The sequence below is a fragment of the Anas platyrhynchos genome, chromosome 3 (assembly GCF_047663525.1).
Source record: "Anas platyrhynchos isolate ZD024472 breed Pekin duck chromosome 3, IASCAAS_PekinDuck_T2T, whole genome shotgun sequence".
NCBI classification, from domain to species: Eukaryota; Metazoa; Chordata; class Aves; order Anseriformes; family Anatidae; genus Anas; species Anas platyrhynchos.
Genome location: NC_092589.1, coordinates 56,790,202 through 56,812,862, shown reverse-complemented (window position 1 = coordinate 56,812,862; position 22,661 = coordinate 56,790,202). Strand labels below are relative to the sequence as shown.

Genomic DNA, 22,661 nt, shown 5'->3' with positions numbered 1-22,661 from the left:
GAAAGTAGGGAACAACCCTCCCTCCAAGGATCCCTGCTACTTCCAGCCCTGAGGCACAGAGTGCTGCTGCCGGAGAGGAAATGTGGAGTTTATACAAATAAGGGGATTGCCACCTTCCTTCCGTGCCTGCTCCGTGGTGGCCCAGCTGTCCAAAAGTACAGCCGTGTCCTTCTGGGTGCTGTGCCACCTGTGTGGCTGCTCTCCTGCCCAGGAAGGAAGGGCAATGAGAAGCCTTCCTCCTGGTCTTGCAGTAGGCACTGCGCTTTCACAAATGGCAGGCCCGGACGTTGACAGCCAACCAACCAGCACAGACCAGACTGCCAGCATTAGAAGAAGCTCATGGGAGTTGTGCAATCTCCTTAGATCATGATTTATCACTGTATTTTGTGGCACCTTTTCAGCATGAGTCTATCATGCTAGCATCACCTCGTCTACTTGTACCTGGGGCAAGAAGCTGTGCTGCACTTTCTGCAGTCAGGATGAAGGTGCAGTGCCGCTCAGCTCTCTCTTATGCTAGGTATTGGGATGCTCTGGGGGGTAAATCAAATCAACCAGCTCCTGGAGAGTTTGCAGCCAGCAGCAAACCACCATAGCTCATAGTGCGATGGGTGAATAATTCTCTGAGTGTACAGCCATAGCAGCTGTCAAAATGTCCTGGGTAAAAAACAAAACCAAAAACAAGCAAACCCAACACCTGAACACATCAACCATTTAACCCATTTTGCCTCAACTACATTAGAAGCAGTACCACTAACAGTAGTGCTGTCATGTTTGCAGGGGATAATAACTTCTAGGAGGAACTGGCTGGGGATGATAACCTCCTCAGGCAAGGCCACAGTCAGGAGAGCAGACCTGACTGCAGCTGAAGATAAAATGAGCTGATGAAAGAAGATTCCTGCTATTTCCCAGTTCAAGTGAATAAATTCTAATATTGACTTCCATTAGGCTATATAACTTCCAGAGTACAAAGGCAGGGAAACTGATATGCCAGGAGATTTATTTCAGGACTAATGCCAGCACATACCACAGCAGTTGGCTTTATAAAAAGACACTTTCTGTCTGCAGACTAACATAAGCAGACACAGGTAAACGTGCCCAGTGTGAGCACCTGTGTGAGCTACCTGCCAACTCTGCTTGCAGTTATGGCAATGAATCGCAACCCAGCCCAGTGGAGTCCAGCAGACTGCATGGGTGGGGACCCAGTGTGAGCACACAGACAGGATCACTACACGTGCACGATCCCAGCTCTGCTGGTGGTGCAGACCAGCACAACTCCACAGGCTCCTCCAGGAGGTCACTGACCCAGCCTAGCTGAGGATTCTGGCCCTCATGGTAAGCTCAATCTGACTTCAGCTCTTCAGGTAGTGAGTACATGCAGCTGTGGCTTCCTTGAAGTCAAAATAATGACAGCAGCTGCATTTATGCATTATTACCATTCTTCTTACTGGCAGAAATGGGCACAGTGCCTCAGAGCATGTTTGGACTTAACCATCTTCTGTATAAATGAAGGTAATTAATGAAATTGGTCTTTATGTACACAATACTTATTGGCATATTTTCCTTTTTATGCCCTACATACAAAATATATCTCAGCCAATGGTCTGCTAGTCAATGTCTTGGTTCTGGGGTTTTCCTTTGCTAGACAAGGTATGGATGTTGTGGAAGGCAGGAATATGCCAGGCTGATAAATACGTGTTAGCCACTTGGGGCACAGAATAAGCTGTGGCTGAGCTGACACGGAGGCCATAATATTATTTTCACAGGGTACACTGGTCATGCATCTAAGTGCTTTTAAACTGGCAGTTTTATTGATATTCAAAGAAAACTATTTACCCCAAAGACCCTATATAACAGAAAAGCTGAGGAGGTTATAGTTGCTGACTGGAAAGGCTGGGTATTCATGCTTACCAAAAGTAACATGCCCATCTTTTGAAGAGGTGTAGAAATGTAAGATGTATGATGAAGCTTTTTTTCTTTACCTCTCCTTGACAGATCTCAACCACCTCCACACTGTTAAGGCTGGCAAACGATTGTAGTCACTTTTTCCTGCAGGGTAAGAACCTTCAGGGGATGCTGCTGTCTCAAGAACTGGTTATAAAATCCAGCACGATGAATAAACCTCTCTATATACCAAAAGGTATCGATAACAGACAAAATCCAGGCAATTCAGTAACTTAAAAATCAGGATTCTGTATTTGTTACTGATGCTTAGGGGAAGGGAAGAAAGCAACATGAGTGGCTTAGGGAATAAATGTTAGGGAAAATGAAAAAAAAAAAAAGAAAAAAGAATGAAAGAGAAGCACTTTTTTTTTTTTTTTTTCTTTTTCTCCTGCCCTGTTCTGTTAGGAGCTATGACAGTGAAACATGCATGGCTATACAAAATGGGTGGAAATATGGGGAGTAGAATGTTGTAAGTGGTTACAAGATATTGATAACAAATAACATGTTAATAAAAGTCTCTGTCTTTCCTAACAATATATAGAAAATATAGAGCTAGTTCTGCTGATGAAGCCTTGTTGTACATGTTATTTCTCACTTGCTGTGTCTCATTCCTACAGTGCTTCATCTTTCACATAAAAAGAAAAACCAAGAATAATCTTTTATAAGAAGCCCATTGTAATCTTTAGTAGCAGTGGTACAACTAATAGGATATTGTTTCTTTGCGAGTTCTCTTAGATTTAGTAGTTAACTTTGCAGTTTTGTATTATAATGACAGTAAAACATGTACTAGATTTATTTATTTTTCTTTGTTCTTCTCAGTTGCAGCTGTACATATAGAGCTGAGAAACAAATTGCTACATGTAGAGTGGAACTGCATCGTGGAGTAAGCTTTTCCTAGCATGTGTCTAACAGTTTTCGTGTTAGATATTGATGTATCTTTCTGCTGGCATGATTATATATAAACTTGCCTTTTAAACATACTCCATAGTGAAGCTGAAGTCAGAATGTTTGTCCTTCAGGAGTCTCTTTGCAGACCTGAATAAACATTACAGAGATGCCTGAGCCGTTTGGGATTTGCTCTGCTAGCTAGGCAATTCCACCCCATCACCCTTTTAATGTAAATAACTATCCTTAATTAATGGAAATGCAATATACACTAAATGTAATGACAGACTGAGTAAATTAACAAATGCAGGGCAAGATGTTGTAACTCTGCTGAAGGCATTGGATGAGGATCTTGTCCATTCATCTCATAAGTTTAGGCCAGTTAAAAACAGTGTGAAGTAAAAAACATTTTTAGACTGTACAACCATGCTGAAATGAAATACGTTTTAGATTTCTGTTAGAATAAATAACTGGAAGCACAAACCAAGTCATTCAGGCATGTAGCTAGTTAGATCTCGTACGCAGTCCAAAATATGTGTACCCACAGTTGCTGACGGTTACAGAAAGGAAGGCCAGGATTTGAAAACCCTTTTCTGATGATGCACAAATAAACAAATGAGCATGAATTTAACAACAAAGTCAATATTAATCCTTCCCCATTCCTGCTGTCCTGGAGATTTGAAAGGTAAACATAATTAAGGAAAAATTAAATTTACCAGCCTGCATGTGGCAGCTCATCTTTTCGTTTTCCTTCCCTTCCTCTTCTCCCCCCACCTCTTAAAATCTCTTTTTACTTCCTTCATCTTTATACCAACCACCAATGAAATGCCAAATTATCTTGGCTTGGTTTAATTATATGTTTCTTTGGAATGACCCAAATGTGAAAACAGTGATGCAGCAGGGACACAGGATGCTTTTCTTTTAGCTTGGTCTTCATATTCTGCCTCCCTTTCTCCAAGTGGCCATGTCTTTCTCCTTGCTCCTTCCTCAGTACTTCTCTCGCTCTTTTCTTCAGATTCAACCATCCCTATAAATATCTTTGTGATGGATAGAGGGAAAGGAATTGGGCATGAGAGGTGTAAGATTTCATCAGAAAAAGGAAGTGGGAGAGCCCCCAGGAACTTCACAAATTATCCTGAAGAAAATTAAACTTGCCAATGGTATGGGACCATATTCTAGCTTTTTGTAATTGCACTCTGTACGTGGTTCCTGTATTTTTAGTTTACTGTTGCTTTTGTTTCCATTTTATCCCATCTGTCTCCACCTGCATTTACTTGTTCGTGACTTGGAACATAAACTTCTTGCAGCAGGGACTACTTCGTGGTTTTGTGTGTGGTTACCACATATACGGTGTTACCACGTTGATGGTGACAGAAGTAGCAGTCATCATCCCTCTCTGAAGAATTTGTTTCAAAACCTGAGACTATTCTCCTGTTTAATATAAAGAAAAAAATGAATTTTGTGATCGTAACAGTGTTATTGCAGTGTTGGGGCAATAGGTGTGCATTACTTCTTAGGATACAGCAACAGCGAGGTAATGAAGCAGCACACAGCTTCTCGAACGGGTGACCTAGCGTGTGCCACCTCACTTCGCTTGCCAAGTTCCAGTTCAGTTCTGTGTTACCTTGGTCATCCGCACTGTGGATGTTCACAGCCCTTCCCCTTTTCCAGGGGGGAAGGAGGAAGCGGTGAGGGATTTCTTCTCTGCCCCCGAGTAACACTGAACAGCAGCTTCTGAACAAGCAGCTGCGTGAAGCAGTGACAAAGGGTTAAAGCAAAGCCTGAAATGAACTCCTGCACCTATCCCTGCAACACCTGGACCTGTATTGGATGGAAGTGTTTTCGTCAAAATTGTCAGCTTCACTCGATTCCCTGTCACTAAGCAGTATTTTCATATTATTATAAAGTAAGAGGTCTGTTCTAAATATCACTGTGAAAATGTTCTGAGTGAGTCCTTCACGTGAAAGACAAACGTATGCATTTGCTACAATATTTCTCTGTGTAATTAAATCTTCTGGAGGTGTCCAGGGCAAAAAGGTAACGGACCCACAGAAGTGATGTATGGCACAGAAGTCACCAATTGTGGTGTAAAATACCTAAACAAGATGGAAGAGAAAGTGCAAAGGCTTTTAAATGTGGGTGAATTTTTCTTCCACATCCTTCCTTTTGGATAGTTGAAAATGGTGTTTCTGAGCATTTTTTATTTTTTTTTAGGACATTGTAGGAAATCATAAAATCATTTAGATTGGAAAAGACCTTCAAGATCATCAAGCCCATCCATCAAGCTGACCTATGCTAATAAGAAACAAAAACATATTTTGCTGCCAAAAGGGATAGTCATCTTTTAGCTCCTGATGTGATTCTAAAGGTCAGTGAGATTCAGGGACTCCACGTATCTCAGTGCTGCTATTTTAATCTATAAGCAATTAGTTGCTCGGTCCTGCCAAACAATGGGTAGCTTATTGATACAGTCAAATACTTGTGGGTTTGATTATTGCCTAAAACACTAATTGGTTGCTTTCCCCAAAGCAACTTGTCATGGCTTTAGAACGTCAAATATCACACCCTCTTGTTAGCACTAGTCTGAACTTTGCTACACAGCACCTGTGATCACATCAGCACAAAAATGTAAAAATTTTTAACTGAAAAACTAAATATCTCTTGTAGGAAAGATACCAACAGCGGCTCAAACATGTTCAGGATTCAGTCAGAACATGCCAAGTTCACAAGTCTCATGAGTAGTTCTCCAAAGGCTTACGGAAACATTAGTAAGAGATGTGAAATCATAAATTGACAACAGAGAGGAGTTCTTACATTTTGCCTTTCTTCTGATAAATGTGCTGTAATATTAACCAGTGATTTAAATAATTTACTGTTACTACTGTAAATCACATTCAGGCAGCACCTGTATTATTAACCTTTCCTTTCCAGCCTTCCAGTTCCCCAGGCAGTTCTACTCCTTGGTCCACCTGGAAGTGTGGCAGCAGTGCTCCATACAGATGGACATCATGTGGCTGGCTGGCTAGATGGATTTTTTTCCCCCCACCACATTGTTTAACCAGGCTCAGAGCAGTCCTGAATGACATTAAAGCTCTGGCTCTGACAGCTCACAAGTGTTTTGCCACAGGTGTGGTTTTTCCCCCAGAGAACTCTGGGTCTGAATGCTGAAGAGAAAAGAGCACAGGCTCAAGATGTCCTTGACAGGAAAGGGGTGAGTATTGCTCTGCAGAGGGTTTGTTTAACAGCTTGCTTGTATCCACAGGGTAATATCAAGCTGTAAAATGTTAGTAAGAAATGGGTTTAGTAGGGGATACTACTTCTACACTGCCTAGTATTAAGCTGTAAAAATCACCCCTGAAATACGCCTCCTTCTGTGATGAAGAGTTACAGGTGGGTTATAATTCACCACCTATTTCTGAATGCTTTGTTACGCAAGAGAAAGAAAGACCGCTGCAGCAGGCGATGTGGGAGTGGAGAGATCACTGAATAAGAAAAGCTAGAAGGAGAAATTACTTTTCGTGACTCTAGGGAGTCACGTTTCAAACCCGGCTTATAATTGTATATACTTTACCTGTCTCTGAAATTCTCTTACATATATTAATGTTATAGCGATCCGTATGAGCACGATGGGCAGTACGCCAAAGGGGGATGTAATTTTCAACTACCTCCGCACTGTGATTGGAGAGGGGAGGAGGATGTCCACTAACAGTGTAATTATGTGGCAATTCCGGAGAAATTGATTATTATTAGCTTTTTATGATCACACTAACAAAGTCAATGATCCAAGATGAAACAGCAAAAATTAGTGCTTGAACAATATTCAGCAACAAGATATCACCAGGTGAGAGTGGAAACCAGATAGTTCCTGAAACTGAAATGGCCATCTCCCACCAACTGCAGCCATGGATGTGCTCTGTTAAAGCCTGATCCACTTTACCAGGGAAATCCCAGGATGAGAGGCCATGTAAGTATGCAATGACACATACAGTATCGAGAAGTGGGGGGGTGTTTATTCTAAATACCCGCATCACTGGGGTATTTGCACCTTTAACCAACAGAGAATTACAGGTAGTGAATACAGATCATTTTCTTCAAGTTGGTTATTGCTTTAACAAAATCTTCTGTCACTTTTTCTAACATCCATCTTCAGCCCCTCCCAAACGCAGCACTGAGACTGGATACCTGCATGGTCAGGACTATTTGCCCCTTTGAGGCTCTGTGGTTTTATAAATAATAATTAGAAACACTTCTCTGTGATTTGAGAAGGTTTTTCTAAAACGAGAGCAAGTTGCTAGAATACTTGAACAGCAGAGTAATATTTCCGAAGGTCATAATAATAAAGGAGGGGAAAGAGAATAATCATTATTGCTCTTTCTTGCAATTAGTCTGCTTTCCGATATCCCACATTGCAACTAGAACATTATTCAAGAACACCCATCACAGTGCTTAACAAGATTTAATGTACATTTATTCTTAACATGTGGAACATATAAAGATTTTATACTGAATAAATGAAATTCATTAAGCCAGAGGAAAAGGAGGAATTTACATCAAGTTTTTTTCTTTTTTAACTACATTATCTTGAAATACAAATGCAGATTCTTGTCACTGAAAAATCTTTGAAGTTGTGTTTCTTCCTTTTTTTTCCTGTATATATTTTTTTTTGTCTGTAGACTGGTAACCATTTTCTTAAATCAATCCATACGTAACCATTTCCACACCTTGATTTATAAAGCAAATTGTGATCGGCTGCTCTCCCGAAATAGAGCATGACTTTATACATACAGAAACTTGTACATTACCCTCAGTTGTTGGTTTTCTGTGTTGGGTTTTTTCTTTTTTCTTTTTTTTTTATTTTATTATTTTTTGGAGATATGGCCCAAATGAAAGAAAAAATAATTCTACTATCACTTTGTAGATACCACATCATGAAAAAGAAACTAAAAACTTTGTACTAAAAAAAAAAAAATGAGGGTATGTTTAATGTACAACTTCTATATACATCACGGCCCTTAGGCAATAAAAAAATATTTTAAAAAATGATTAAAGGAATCGTGAAGAACTGTCATTGTGGAAGGTCAAAAAAAAAAAACAAAACAGATGTAGACAAGACAGTTCTGGTGAGGAAGCAATTGATGTTTATCATCAGGTTTTGTTTAAAAATCTTTTAACTTGAATTTTTTGTTTTGTTTTGCTCCTAGCCTAATGTAACCATTTCTCCTGCGGAGAAACCCATATCGTTTTGTATTTTGACTACTGACTGACACCCTCCTTGATCCCCTACACCTACATCACTAGAATCTTCTATTGCACAGAGCTTTGGGTGATGGTATACAAGTTTTTTTTTTTTATTTTTTCCTTATTTGAAAAAATAAAACACACAGGAACTTGGTATGTTGGTTATTTTTCACCTTTTCGTTTCAAAGTGGTGAGATTTTTTTCCATCATACAATGGTTTGCCATAACATTTTTTTTAAAAAGTCACTAGTTCGCTTCCCAAAAAATATGCAATACAAACATGGAAAAGAACATTGAAAAGGATAATCTATGGAAAAAAAAAAAAAAAGTGTGACCTTTGAATGTACTAGACAGCAACTTTGGTTAAAAAAAATAAAATAAAAAGATGTACTTATACACATAGACAGCAAATATTAATTTCATAACTGTTCAAATTAATAATTTCTTTAATTCCCAATTGGTAAATAGTGAATGGGGCAGAGGAGCAAAGATTCTTTTTTTTTCCTTCTTCCTACATTGGATAAACAAGAACAGAAAACAGCCAGTTATATGTGACCCTCTAATCTCCACTCACACATGCTTGGCTTCTCACTTATGTCATAACTGCCCGATCTGAAAAAGTACATCACAGATGACAGATGCAACCAGAGAGTTCAGGACAGCAGATATTGAGATATCCAGCAAACGACCCTCGTGCAAAAGGAACTCTGAGCGGTTCTCGTCCACTCTAGCCATGGCCAGCAAGGCCTTGGCTGCCCTGCACATCATGTCTACGCTAGGCGGCTCCAGAGGCGGAGGCTGCATGTGCATGAGGTTATGCTGGCTCTGCTGGTACTGGGCCATGGTGACCCCATCCTCCAGGAAGCTTATCAAGTTTCCGATGCTTCCCTTCTGCACAGCTATTGCCCTTGCTGCTAATGTGTCCCCCTGGGCAAGGTTCGATAAGAGCGCCATGGACATTTCTCGGCAGACCGGGTTTTTGCGATCCCCAACGTACCTAACTAAAGTAGCGTAGAGTTTCTCCTGACGACTGAATGGGGGGGTGGCCAAGATAAGGTCCACATTATTGTCCTGGATACTGAGCTTACACAGGGTCTCCAGCACAAGTCTCTGAGGCGAAAGAACTGAGTTGGGCCCCACGGTTGGAAAAGGATCCTGTGCCTCCGCAGACGGGCACACCATCCAGTGCAGCAAGCCATCCAAAATTGGCAAACAGATGCTTTCTGTGTAAGCAGACAAGTCTAGCTGCCCAGAAATGTTGGCTAATGTGACCAATGTATTATCCCTCAAGACCTCGAGGCAGTCCCACCACCACTCATCCTTGCTGCAGGCCACCCCTTTGTCCTCCTCTTCCTCCTTCTCGTAAGTCTGCGGTGCTCGCTTTCTTTCTGGATGCTCATGGTGAAGAAGGATCAACTTTCCCAGGATCAGCACCAAGCCTGGATGTTTGGACATTTCGGTGTCATTGCCAGGCACAAAAGACAAGCTACGGACGATATTTGACACACAGATGCAGCGTTTGGCCAAGGAGTCTTGCCAGTGAGTTATGGTGCATAGAGGAGTCTCATCCCGGCTCCTTGGCTCATCCTCTAGCAGTTTAATATTCCGGTGGCTTTTGGCTTGATGGATCCCAAAGGGAAATTTACTGCTCTCTGTTTGGGAACCAGAGTTTGAGTCTTCAGGCAATGCTCCTGGCCGGGCTGAGAGGACATCGTCAATGGTTGCTGTTATACTTTTTTCTTGCTGTTCCTCAGATTCACCTTTCCCCTCGAGGTCCTTCTTTTTGCTTGGAGAGTTCAAGGGAGGAGGGGCTTTCCTGCGTGGAGGAATCTCCATCTTGCTTTCAAAGTGAGTCTGGATATGCTCAGTTGTGTCACCACCACCAAGCTGCCAGTGGAGAAGTCCACTATCAAATTCCTGAACGCGTCCAAGTTTGTCAGATCGGTCAACCACAAATAGATTATTTTTCTTTACAATCTTTATTGGCAGCTTGTCAAATTTACTGGCTTGTTTTGGCCTCTCGCTTGGATCAGCAATGGCACCAGGAGTGGAAAAAACAATGCTTTTTTCTTCTTCTACCTTTTCATCATCCCCCTCCTCCTCCTCTTCATCAAAATAGTCAATACATTCGTCGTTCTCCTCTTTTCCAGTATCCTCTGCCACGGACTGGCTATCATCTTTCTTGGCTGCTTTGTGATCAAGTGCTTTGTGACCTGGATCTCCCACTTCATATTCCATAAGGATTCCAAAAATGTCAATCAGGCATTTTCTAAAATATTCTACTAAAAGCTCTAGAAATCCAGACAACTAAGGGGAGAAGAAAGAAAGAAAGAAAGAAACAAAAAACAGATAAATATTTTTGTCTGCATGGGATTTTACTAGGAACACCAAAGCATACATCTGTGAATATTTCCCTCCTCCTGCTGTGGACTCGTGGCTTAGCCCTGTATGGCAGAAGTTATTAAAGGAAATTCTTTTAGTTTCTGTCCCATCAGTATATAATGTCAGACTATCATGGCTCCAATTGCTTAAACTTTAACAGCTATGAGACGTACAATACTTCTATTCATGTGCCTCCTTTAAGCTGCAGTAGACACCTAGCCTCGCTGTTCTGTCCCCTGGGAAGTGCCTGGTATTCTTTATTGTCTGTTCAGAGCACTGAAGTTTCACACTTGCCTTGCTTTTCTGAATTGTACTTTTATTCGAATCCTGAAGTTGATGATTCTTCTCCTTTGCCTCTCAGTCTCTACAACCAACTGTTCTGTAGGTATCTGCAGTTCGGGTTCAAGGAACTAACATCCTAGATTAATATCCCACCTCTACTGGAACGGTTCTCTTTTTGCCTAGCAGTATTTTAAAATTGTTATTGGAGCCTGGTGCTGGAAGTCATCCTTCAGAAACAGTTTTCATTTAGCTTTAATCCTCTTAATTAACTTGTAATCATTTTCTCATGGAAAGGCAGTAGTTGGACTTGGTACTAATTATCCTCAGTGGTTTTATTATTAAAAATTCTTTACTGTTATGATATATTCAGCCTGATTGTCTGCCTTTTAATGGTTGTTTTAATTGTAGACTAATAGGTGTTCAGCAAAATGTATCCCTTTGTCCATTCTGAATTCTCTAGCCACTGCCAAATCCCCCAAAGAATTAAGAACAAACAAATCCTTATGAACTGCAGGAATTATCAGTCATCATAAAGAGTCCTGACTGCCATTGGAAATTGTGTTCAAGGCAAAGGTAACCCCCCAGAAATCTAAAATAATCTGGTATTCTGTGTAATTTGCACAAGGTGCATTAATGCAATCTCTAACAGAGAGAATTCAGGTGAGATTTGCCTCGCTTAACCCCAAACACCTGCAACAGTTACACACCTAACCTAATTGTCTAGATTCCTTTTATAGTCCATGATCTTTTAGAGGCCATTTCTAGGGTATGATTCATCTGACCTATTTTAGATCTCTACTTTAGGATGAGATGAATCATGCTATAGATATCCCTTGTTCTAAAGTTAGGTGGGATGAAATGTACCATCTGTGTCTGTTTTAAAAAAAAAAGGTCATTATATTTAAAAAATGATGAGTTACACTATTAGTAACCAAGGAATGAATGGAGCAGAGAAACTGAATATTTCATTTGCACAAATTTTAGATTATGTGCATTATCAGCATACCCTCTATTACTGCCACCTAACAGGCCAGTGAGTAGAGCAGGGCTGAAAAATTCTAATAGGTAGTGAGGCAAAAGCATACACTGTTAAATGGTACGTTACTTGTGTCCTGTGGACAAACAGCGGGTTTTAGCCTTTAAATCATCTTATAAATCTGAAATTTCTGTACAAACTTAATTTACTGGAAGAATAAGTGAAACAAAAAATAGGTGATTCAGAGAATCTTACAGCGTAGTATGGGACCACTGAGTCAGACAAATAGTGACTGAAAGGCAGTCTCAAGTAGATTTAACATTGTTCTGCAATGCCTTTTTTTGGAAACACCACCAGATTACTACCATATTGCTGTTTTCTGGAATTGTCCTCGAGCTACAACAAATGTGAATTTACACATCAGTCTTCTGCCAGTGATAAGACTCTTACATTCCTATGTGTGCCTTTCTAGAGATATCCTCCCTTTTGAGCTTATTTCCCCTACTCTAGCCTCAAGCATGTTTTGTTGCTCAGTGTTACCAATAATCACAAATGGAATTTTTGCAATATTCAGTTTTATGTTGATTATGATCAATTTTAAGAGACTTCAGCATTTTCATATGTATTGTATTGGCGCTTGTTTTCCTTGGAAGGCTGAAAGGTGTATTGCTTTCCCACCTACCTGAGAGAGGTTGAAAGTAGCGACAGTGCTGTCATCATACAGAAGAATATTAATAGTGTCTAGCGCCCAGGTACTTTCAGCCAAAAGACCAGATTTAAGAGACATCATCACTCTCCAGGCCTCAGGAGTTACTGGAGAAAGAAAGGATAACAGCAAAACAGTATTAGTGCATACTTGCAGTCTGTTAATGAGTTTTGAAAGAACAAGCTGTGACATTCTGAGGGTGCAAAATACAAATGAAACAGTTACCGAAATATTGCTTGTTTAAAACCCTGGTTTCACCACTTAGCTTCATTCTGTTTTTCTGTAACTGCTGCTTAGACTTAATTCTGGAGAATATCTTAACAGGGCCATTCTTCCTACTTTGCTGAAGATGAAGTCATCTTACAAACTTTTGAGAAGTTGTCCATAGCAAACAATCCATAAATACAAGTAGAATACTCTGTCAGGAGTATGGGAATTTCAAGTATGAGAACTTGAATGTGTGAAACATAACAGGAATTCAAGATAAGTAGATACTTGGGAAAGAATATGGGGAGAAAAAAAAAAAGACAAATAATATGGAATGAATAAATGGGCCACTTAAGAAAGGCAGACACTGTAAGTACACAGCGGAACAGCATTAGCTCTGTTGTGAGCTTCCACGGGACAAGAATGTAGAAATGTTGCACTGGTGATTTAACAGACACTCTGATGGAACTGTCAACACATAACCTTTGGAAGTCTGAGAGAAGCTTCATTTTTAATGCAAATGTGCATTTTTTGACACCCCTGCCCTCCATATTAAAAACGGATTTAATTCCAGGTCAGATTTGCTGGGCTGAGTTTTAGGTATCATCCTCATGATGCATATGTTATTACATTTTTATTTAACATTATCACATAATAGTTACCAACGCTACCTATTTGTCAAAATAGGTTTAAAATAAAACAAACAAATAAAAAATGAATAAAATAAATAAAAACAGATGAAAAATAAAATAAAAATCAAAGTCCCTTTTTCATAACCTGTTTCGGTATTTGGCTTTTGTTTTGATGCTTACCAATATCTTTTGAGGTAATCTTTCGTCTTGGTTTTAAGACTGGTTGCGATGCTTCTACAGAGCCTGGGGGGAAGGTGATTTCTCGCCTAATCGGTGGTGGTTGGGGTGGAGGTCCTGTGACCTGTGACACCGGAACTGTGGGTATAACCTTTTGCATCTTCATGGAGGGTAGGAAAGGAGACTTGCTTGGAGACATACGGTTTTCCAAAGAGCGCTGGAAGGATGCTGGACTTGGAGCTCTAGAGATGTGATTTGGCATAGAGGGTGGCGTCTGGTAGGATGACTGAGGAGGTCTAGTGATAGGCTGCATGGAGGCTGAGGATGACATATAAGAAGGCTGACGTTGGTTGACATGAGAAGGCCACTGACTCTCGTGGTTTATCCTCTGGTCAGGTACCATCATATCATCAGTGCGATTCATCCCTGGATACGGCGGGGCCTGTGCAGGGCCTCCTGGACCTTGCCTGTTCTGGTAAGGGTAAGGCATATCGTTTCGTGTTGGCCACATGTTCTGCTGAGGACCTTCACTGGAGGATGACGACTGCATGGGGCCACCAATCATCTGGGGAGGTATTCCGTGCTGCTGCATTTGTCCTGGGCCCTGCATCCTCTCCCTGTTATACGGATACGGATACTGTCCCTGCATGGGCCTCCTGTCAGGCCCAGTGTAAGCATTGCTGTACTGGTTATACATCTCCTGCTGCTGGTTGCCGTACTGCATGTTATACATATCCCCTTCATGGCGCTTGGCTGGGGGCCCATACATGCCATCCATGTGTCGCTTGTAGTTCTGGAAAAAAAAAAAAAGGGAAGAAGATTTGTCACTTTTGCTCCATACACAATCAAATAGATCGTCTGGAAGCTCATTTAAAAAGCTGAAGGCTCCTCGTTGTGGAAGGATCATGCTGCTTCCAGTCAGGCACACAGTGCTAGTTAGGTTTGATCGAGGGCTTTCGTTTTAAGCCTCTGTTGTGCTGCGTTTGTAACTTAATATTGACAGGAAACTTATCCTTGGGCTGAATTTTCTTACGCTTGCTCTTGTTTTCCCCCTTTCCCCTTCCTTTCCTATCTGTCAGATAAAATTCCATTGACCATTTAAGACATGCATAGAAAGGCAGCAGTCCTCACCAACTAAGATATTTTCACTCTTTTTTTATGCTTAGTCTGCTAAGAAGACAAATTTTAAAACAAAACCACTCAATGACTTAATCTCTTCAAGGGACAAGCACTGAACGAACTCTTAAAATAACAGGATATGCCACAAGCATGTAAGGTTGAAACACCAGATTATGACAAAGCATAAGCTACACACAATATCTATACTATTAGGAGAAAAATTCTCCTTCATTTGTTACTCTGCATAATTCCTGGAAACACGGTCCTGCTTGGGCAACCAGCCCTCCTTCCCTAATCATCCTGAGCACGTTTAATTTCATGTGAGATTATTTTAAAAGCCGGTCACATCCCAACATTCTACTCGAGTTTATGCAGGTTCTTACACTGCTGCTCAGTGATGAATGAAGCAATGTAACTAACAGCTGCCACCCATGGTTTATTCCGTCTTTGTTTCTCACCCTCTCAACTGGGGAATGTTGTGTGAGGTAAGCTGTTACACTGTGGGGGGAGACGAGCTGGTTTTAAATCATACGAGTTTGTTTGGATTTAAGACAGCAGGACAAAAATAAAGATGTTGCAATTTGAGGGGAAAGTGGTAAAGTTTGCAGGGGTCCTTGAATCCTTTGGGAATTTGTTGCACAGTTCAAACCACTCCGAATGCAGCATTTGTATTAAAGGGGCAATTTTTGAATATATGATCTATGGTAAGTTCAAAGTTATGGCTCCCCTGGTATCTATATCTACATATAGATAAAACTCAGTATATATTCAATATGGGTCAGTTAAAACAGCCCTGGGATTCATAAACTCATCTTCCAACTTTGGTGCACATAAAAATGCAACTGCTGCATTGCTCAAAAGTATTTTTTATTTCTTTTTAACTTGCTGTAGAGCTGTCTGGCTATTTGAGAATAACCTTTTCAGCCTTACATAAGCTACTTGCTGTGGCAAATTCCACGCTTTGGGCCAATTCATACCTTGAGAACTGACTTGGTAGTTGCCACATCTAAGAAGGTGTTTGTTTTACCTGAGTGATTCAGAATGCTTAAAGCAGACACTTAAGAATGAAGCACGTGCCTTTATAAAAGCTGTTCAGTGTTCCTGTCTATGTAGTGGCAACTACAGTGGCAAGCACATCCTGCTTTATGCCTAAAGGTAACCAGTGCGGAGGGCAGTGGTGCACCTGATTCCCCCTCCTGTGTAAAGGTTCAGCAGGGTGACCGAGACTACACAATGTGCCTCTCTCCACTGGGAAAGTGGAATTGTGAGATCTTGCAACAGACAAAAAGACACCAACACCGGTCACCTGCTGTGTAATAACTCTCAGGCTACAAGCATTCATACAGGAATTGAAAAAAGTGGCTCAAAGTGCTTCATTAGCCCCAGGGGTTCATGCTCCAAGCACCTCCTTCCTAGTCATTCCCTAGCCTTCAGGCTGCAGATAAGGCTTTGAAAGGGCCATTTTTCACATTCTTCTTGAACACTACAGAGTGAAACTTAGGAAATAGAGTAAGGAAGGGGCAACCTGATTCCCAGCTAAGTGGAAAGGGGGAATCCTCTGGGAGTGGGAGCCCCCTCTGGGAGGGGCCAAGGCCAGGATTCTCGCCCTTCATTCTTCAATGCTTTTTTGCATTCACGCTTGAATGAATGCATTTTGCATTCGAGAGACATTATACAAAACACATGAACAGCACTAGGGACAGGACCAAATATATATACACACACACACACAAATTTAAGCTGTCTTCTTGCTTAAATGAACATGTAGTTAATATATAACCTACATACGTTAGCATGGAATATCTCAAACTGTTCTGTTATGCGTCTTTGCAATTTCCCCATTAAATCATCTCAGCTGCTAGTATATGCTCATTGAAAAGAACTGCACATTACTTTTTTGATGATGCTATTTTAGAGATGTTTGAACCAAAGAGATAGGTAAGAAATTGAACATTTTAAGCCTTTTTAGTACAATGTAACCTAAAACCTCTTTTTTCTCTTTCCTAAATTTCCTAGTAAAACTCTACCCCAAGCTGAAAAGGACTATTTGGAACTGTCTGAAAACAAGCTTGCATTCTGACATTGTATTATACGGAAATGCTTTCTACTTTGGAAGCTAATTTTGATTACTGTATAACTGGAACTCATAACATGCAAGATGAAACTCTGACCTTGTTGAAGTCAGTGTAGTTTTGCTATTGACTTACAAGAAGGGATTTCACCCACAAGGTAGTAATGTTGCGTCTTACAAAAACCTTAAATTTGTGTATCATTTGCATTTTCAAAGATTTTACACTGAGAGACTGAAATGTACAAAATGTTTTAAGTTATTTTTAACACTAATAACACCTCTCATGTATTGGTAACATATTACTTGAGAGAACACACAGGGAATATACCATCTGATATATATTAAAGACAGGTAATGCACATGACCCACCACAACATTCAAAATAATTGCGAGTACTGCATGATTTACTCTGTTCCAGTTTTCTGTTGGGTTCACTTGGCTGCATGACATAATTTGAGGCCCTTCAACCTGCCAGTCAAGCAGCTTTCCTATTTGTTTCTGAAAGTGAGGCAGCATCACTTTACTAGCCTATGAGTTATACTTTCCCAGTCTGCTGGTTATTAACTTGGGACATTCACTTGATACACATCCAAAGCCACAGAACATCTGTTAAAATTTATGTTCTTTCAGTGTTATGAACATATTCTCCTATAGCTGCATATACACTGCTTATCCATATGGGCTGTGATTCTGACCAGAACTACAGTGCTCCTTTGTGCCAAAAGACATACATTCTATAAACAATGTTTTGAGTGTATACAGAACTTTGGGGTGACATTTATTAAACAAATATTATGAATATAACTGTTTCCCCTTTTCCTACCTGCTGCTGTGGATACATTCCAGGTTGATGTCCTCCATATGGTGGCTGTCCTGAGGGAGGTCCTTGTCCTGGATACTGCTGCCCGTATGGTTCATGCCTAAAATGAAGCATTCAAATCAACACTTAGAGCTGATGGAATTTCCAAGCCACCAGGAAAAGGAAATTGCTCTGATGATCTTGCACGTTGAAGATATTTGCCATTTGGAAACACAGTGAAGGTACAGTGTGGTATGGTCCCGAGCCTAGTGCAGTAAGCTCTGCTGGAGCTGGCAGTCAAAGGAAGGAGGTAAAGCAGATAGAAGGAAGGAGAAGCAATGAAGATGCAGCAGAGAGATTTAGGGGTAGCTGTCAGGAACGGAAACAGAGTATGGTCAGCAAAGAGGTAAGACAGGTAGCTACAGTGACGCTGGGAACCAGTTGTAGCAGGACAAGTACTTGATGTATAGCTCAGACGCTGCGAGTCAAGATGCTTGTGTTTAAAGAGTAGATCTCCATAAGACTATTTTCTGGATTAAGAATGTTATCAATTTAGAGGTATGCAGGTTTGGTATATAATCAATACCTAACTGCTGATTTAAAGTGAAATTCTGTGATTCTAAATTTAGTTGGACCACAGTGACAGAAAGTTAGTATAAATATCATTATATTACAATATGTAACATTTAAACATGTTATCACTGAGTGAAAACAGTACTTTTATGCTTTTGCTAAAATTCATTTAATTTTTAACTATGCTGCATAAATGAAGCATACACACAGGAGGCAGAATTGAGCTGCACTTGGAAACTTACCTGTGGCCCCTTATGACCTCTGAGGGGCACTGCAGTGCAACTGCAGCATTTTTAGCATCTCTGAATGAAATTTAACTTGCTGAAATGAAGTGCTTGGAAAGTAGTTATACTGAAAAATTAACACTGTATTGCAGACCAGTATGTCAGTAATTCCACTCTGTACATTACCAGTAAGAACATAGCTACCATTTGAGTATAATTATGGAAGTAATATATCACAGAGAGTCAGAGAAATAAAGAAGACCGGGGAACTTGATGCATTGAAAGATCTCATGGGACATGGCTTTTCCAAAAACACAGAAAATTTACAGTTTTTGTGCGTTGACCAGAGTGAAAGCAATAGCTGTTTAGTATTTCCTAAAATTATCATGTGGATGGAGAGAAAATACCTAATGACAGTTAAAAGAACAATATACCTGATAGGAACTGTCTACACTTGTCAAAGATTTTATGTGCTACACGATAAAAATGTGCAAAGGTACACGTACATTATATACATAAGGAAACATTTTCTAAATGTTAGTTTTGTTAGCCACAGAATAACCACAATCCAAATGAAGCTGTGGAAGCTTCAGAATTGGTGTCATTTGATGCTGCACTGGAGAACTTGGGGCAATAATAAATGTTCAGTTCAGTGTTGGCAGGGAGATACATAAGACAGTATGTATACTCCTTTTCTAACGTCTGTGATGCTATAGCTACACAAAGCCAACTGATTCTCCCAAGCCTCTGTACCCCCAAGAAGCTGAACCAAAGGTAAAAGCCTAAATAAGAATAGACAAAGCATAAGCAACACCAAGAGGCCGCATATTCTATGTGCTCCCACAGAGGCTGCTAGCACTCATTAGCTGGTTATTGCAGATATTACAAACAGAGAAATCAGTGTTCACCTTTGCTGGCCAGGGTAACGATTAGGAGAGTACATGCTTGGGTCACTGTTTGAAGGCACCATGTTGCTTTGACCAGGTGGTCCCATACTGCCTTCAGGACCCAGCCCATGATCCGACCTAAAAAATGACAAAGGAAACCTCATTCTGTAAAAAGCACTTATTCTCCAAAATTGCCAAGAAAACAAAACACACCCCTTAAAGAAAACATTTGCTTGACTTATCACCTTCCGCTGGAAACTTTAATCTCACTGACTCCCCAGCAATATGACCTGTTGAACATGACGGTTGTGTTAGCCTACACACCTGCTACTTCAAACTATGGGTGAAAACTCTACTCCGCTGTTACACTTAAAAGTCCAACACTGCATCACTTTGGCTACCACCAGGAAACAAAAAAGGAAGCTAAAGCACACAATCTAATGAGAGTAAAAGTGGGAATATAGCCAGAGCTGCAAAACCTACTGGAATGCTTGATAAAATCCAAACAGTCTCAAACCTCTCTGCTTGCTATGTAACAATGCTCATTCATCAGTGATTTCACTGTTTTTTCTTTATTATTATTTTTTCCAAAGGCTTTCCCAGCATAAACAAAAGAGAACCAAATTTATTCTTGCTTACTTCACTGAAAGGCAAACTTACTAGGGTCCTGATGGACACGCTGAAAGACTAGTGCCTCTACAGCTCAGACAACAGACTCCAGAATTTCCAAAGACAATCCACTAACAGACCACAAACCAAACACAGTTAGGCTGTTTGTTTTGTTTTTCAAAAAAAGCCCACCAACAACTGTTTAGGTAAAAACATGGCAAGAAGACTAGCTCAAGTGCTACTTTACACCATCACAGCCCAGCCCAGCAGCCAGCTGAAGACAGCTGCCAAACACACCATTTGCTGATCTGCTGCAGCTTGAGTGACTTCTGAAGTGTAACAATTCCTCTTTATTAATTCCCGTAAACAGCTAGACACTGTCACTACCAATGGTTTAACTCCCAGTGATTTAGCAAGATGCTGTAGGAAATACAGGCCGATATGTTCTCTGCAAGGTGAGATGGGAAAATGAGAAGGGGAGATGATTGTTTTCATTAATGGGGTTTCCTTTCTCCTAAAGATTAACTCACCTCCTGTCATAGCCACTTCCGTAAGAGAACTGCTGTCGCTGGCTCATGCTCATGTTGGACATCGCTCCAGACGGACTCTGGTTATACATATCCTGTATTCCACTGTTGGGCATTTGTCCAGGGGTCATGAAAGGCTCATTGCTTCCAGGCACTGAAACAGTAAAGGAAATTAAATATATTATTCTGGGTGTTTGAAGATATCTTTTTATTAAATGATATATTTTAAAATAATGTTCAGATCCCTAACACTGCCAAGGAGAATTAGCTGGTGTCTGACAAGCTCTCCAGGGCCTGATGAAAACACATGAAGCAGCACCACTACCAAGATGATGGTTATAATATTATATAGGAGCTGCAAACAAAGAAAGTAATCTCATCATATCGAGCTGAACTCAACAGGCACCAAGGCAGCTTCTTCCCTGTGGTCTTCATAGCTGAAGATGAACTTGCTCTTACTCTTTTCACCCCAAACAATGCTAAATATGACCGCAAACATGAACCCTACAAACAGATGAAAGCAAGTCTCATAGTTTGAATTATAAAGCTGTAGGGATTAGGTTCTGCTTTTTCTCATAAAGCACTTATATACCTACATATATCAGAACTTGCTTACTGAAGGAATAAGCCTACTTAATCTCAGATGGATATAACGACTAAAATGAATCTAAGACAGAGAGGACCTTCCCCTTACTCTAACCATCTTGTGCTAGTCTCCACAGTCCAGGAGAAAGGATTTAAAGGAAAGGTTTAAAAAATCACATCAGGCTATCTCTTTTAACGTATCTCCTCAATTCATCACATATCAGGCAGTTGGACTCAATCCCTGTATGTCCCTTTCAACCCTTCCATTCCATTCCATTCCATTCCATTCCATTCCATTCCATTCCATTCCATTCCATTCCGTAAAATTCTTCCCTTGATTTATGGACTTCTTCTTCCTATGTCTCCCCTTTGCTCTCTTTGTGATTCCACTTCTTAATTTCATCTCCTCCATCTGTTCTTCTCTTTGCAGCCACTGTGAGCCCTACTTGTGTTCTTTCCTCCCACTTTCCTATATACAAGGTATGCAAGACTGATTCATTTTAAGCACATTTTATAGAATCCACAAATACACCTGTAGGTTAAGTGCCCAAAAGGATAAGAGTCAGATTTAACATTAATTTTAATTTTTGCTTTCTAAAAAATGAACAACCTTTGAGCATGTTTATCACTTTTTTCAAGGGTTGTCTAAGGGAGAAAAAAACTAGCTTTCCTATTCTGAAAAATATGTAAACAGACAGACAACATAAGGAGACTTGCTCAGTTCCACACAGTGAATTTCCAGTTCAGCCCTACTACAACCAGGCCTGTTGCTTCAGAGTTTCATATTCTAACAATGAAGTCCAGGATCTGATTTGCAGAGTAGCTTACCACCTTCAAGAAGCATACTGCATTGCATAAAACCTCACCCTAGGAATTTATGCCATCGTTCCTGAAATGTGTTCCTAGAAACAGTTTCAGGAAACAGTTAAGTTCCTCTAAAATACACAATATGACTCTGAGAGGGGGAAATATGATCAGAGCACAGTGAAACACAATTGCACTGCATCTCTCTTTTTGCTATAAGCATGCCATTTTGCCAGTGTTAGAATCAGCAAAGTGTGCAGCTCATTCTGATGACTAGAATACCCTGATTAAATCGATGTAAGAACACTTAAACTCCCACAAAGAAAATACCTTTTCTCATTCCACCGAAAGGATCTTTATTCGGCTCATATGGCATCCTTCCCATCATATCTGGCATGTTTATTCCCTGCTGGTATGGTGCATTTGGCGTCATGGAGTTTCGCTTCGGGAATGCTGAATCACTTACATCAGAAAAGGGATCGTGCACACTAACTGCGCTGTTTCTAGAAGAGGAGAAAAAAGAGGCATTAACATCACCATATATTTGTAAGAACTGTGAAAACAGACTGGCCTATAATATGCCTAGTCCATGACGCTGTCTTCAGCAGTGCAGCACATACCTGAGGAAGATGCAAACAACTTTCACCATCATTAAAAAATCTACCCATTTTTTTCCCCACACTTATCTGACTACTTACATTAAAGACCAGTGTTTTTCATCTAATTCAACTGCACATGTTCCTATTAGTCATGTAGAAGTCTAAACTTTTCTGAAATTTCACTAAGCTGTTGTCCTCACAAGCACAGGTTAATTATATGCTGTGTAAAAATAGTATTACTGTTCATCAGTTTCAAATTTACCAATTGAAAGGTAATGACTGCAAGGTTACCAATTTACCATTCCCTTGCTCTCCTACTAAAGACTAAACAGCTACATTTGATTTACCTCCCAAATACCATTTCCTGTTACATGCAGAGGCACTAACTTTTATGGCTGCAGCCAGCTTTATTCTAAAGCCCTTACAATTTTGGCTTGG

The 22,661-nt window shown here is 40.4% G+C and overlaps 1 protein-coding gene and 1 long non-coding RNA gene across 8 annotated transcripts in view; one reads left to right on the top strand and one right to left on the bottom strand.

Moving 5' to 3' along the window:
* The first annotated feature begins 1,203 nt into the window (after positions 1–1,203).
* Positions 1,204–3,471, top strand: LOC140002008 (uncharacterized). Its single transcript, XR_011807854.1, has 3 exons — positions 1,204–1,509; positions 1,993–2,137; positions 2,761–3,471. It is a non-coding gene; the product is annotated as an uncharacterized lncRNA (long non-coding RNA).
* Positions 3,472–7,272: 3,801 nt separating this feature from the next.
* ARID1B (AT-rich interaction domain 1B) overlaps positions 7,273–22,661 on the bottom strand; it is a 321,285-nt gene continuing 305,896 nt past the window's right edge. For 4 of the 7 annotated variants that reach the window (XM_072035944.1, XM_072035942.1, XM_072035940.1 and 1 more), the window contains 7 exons: positions 21,955–22,127; positions 20,239–20,389; positions 19,121–19,237; positions 17,440–17,536; positions 13,430–14,219; positions 12,387–12,517; positions 7,273–10,371 (listed from right to left, as the gene is read on the bottom strand). In XM_072035944.1, the coding sequence (XP_071892045.1) occupies positions 8,662–10,371; positions 12,387–12,517; positions 13,430–14,219; positions 17,440–17,536; positions 19,121–19,237; positions 20,239–20,389; positions 21,955–22,127 (3,169 nt within the window). In that variant the 3' untranslated portion in view covers positions 7,273–8,661. The remainder of the gene's footprint in view (positions 10,372–12,386; positions 12,518–13,429; positions 14,220–17,439; positions 17,537–19,120; positions 19,238–20,238; positions 20,390–21,954; positions 22,128–22,661) is intronic. The other 3 variants (XM_027454398.3, XM_072035945.1, XM_072035943.1) reach the window with 1 other exon arrangement.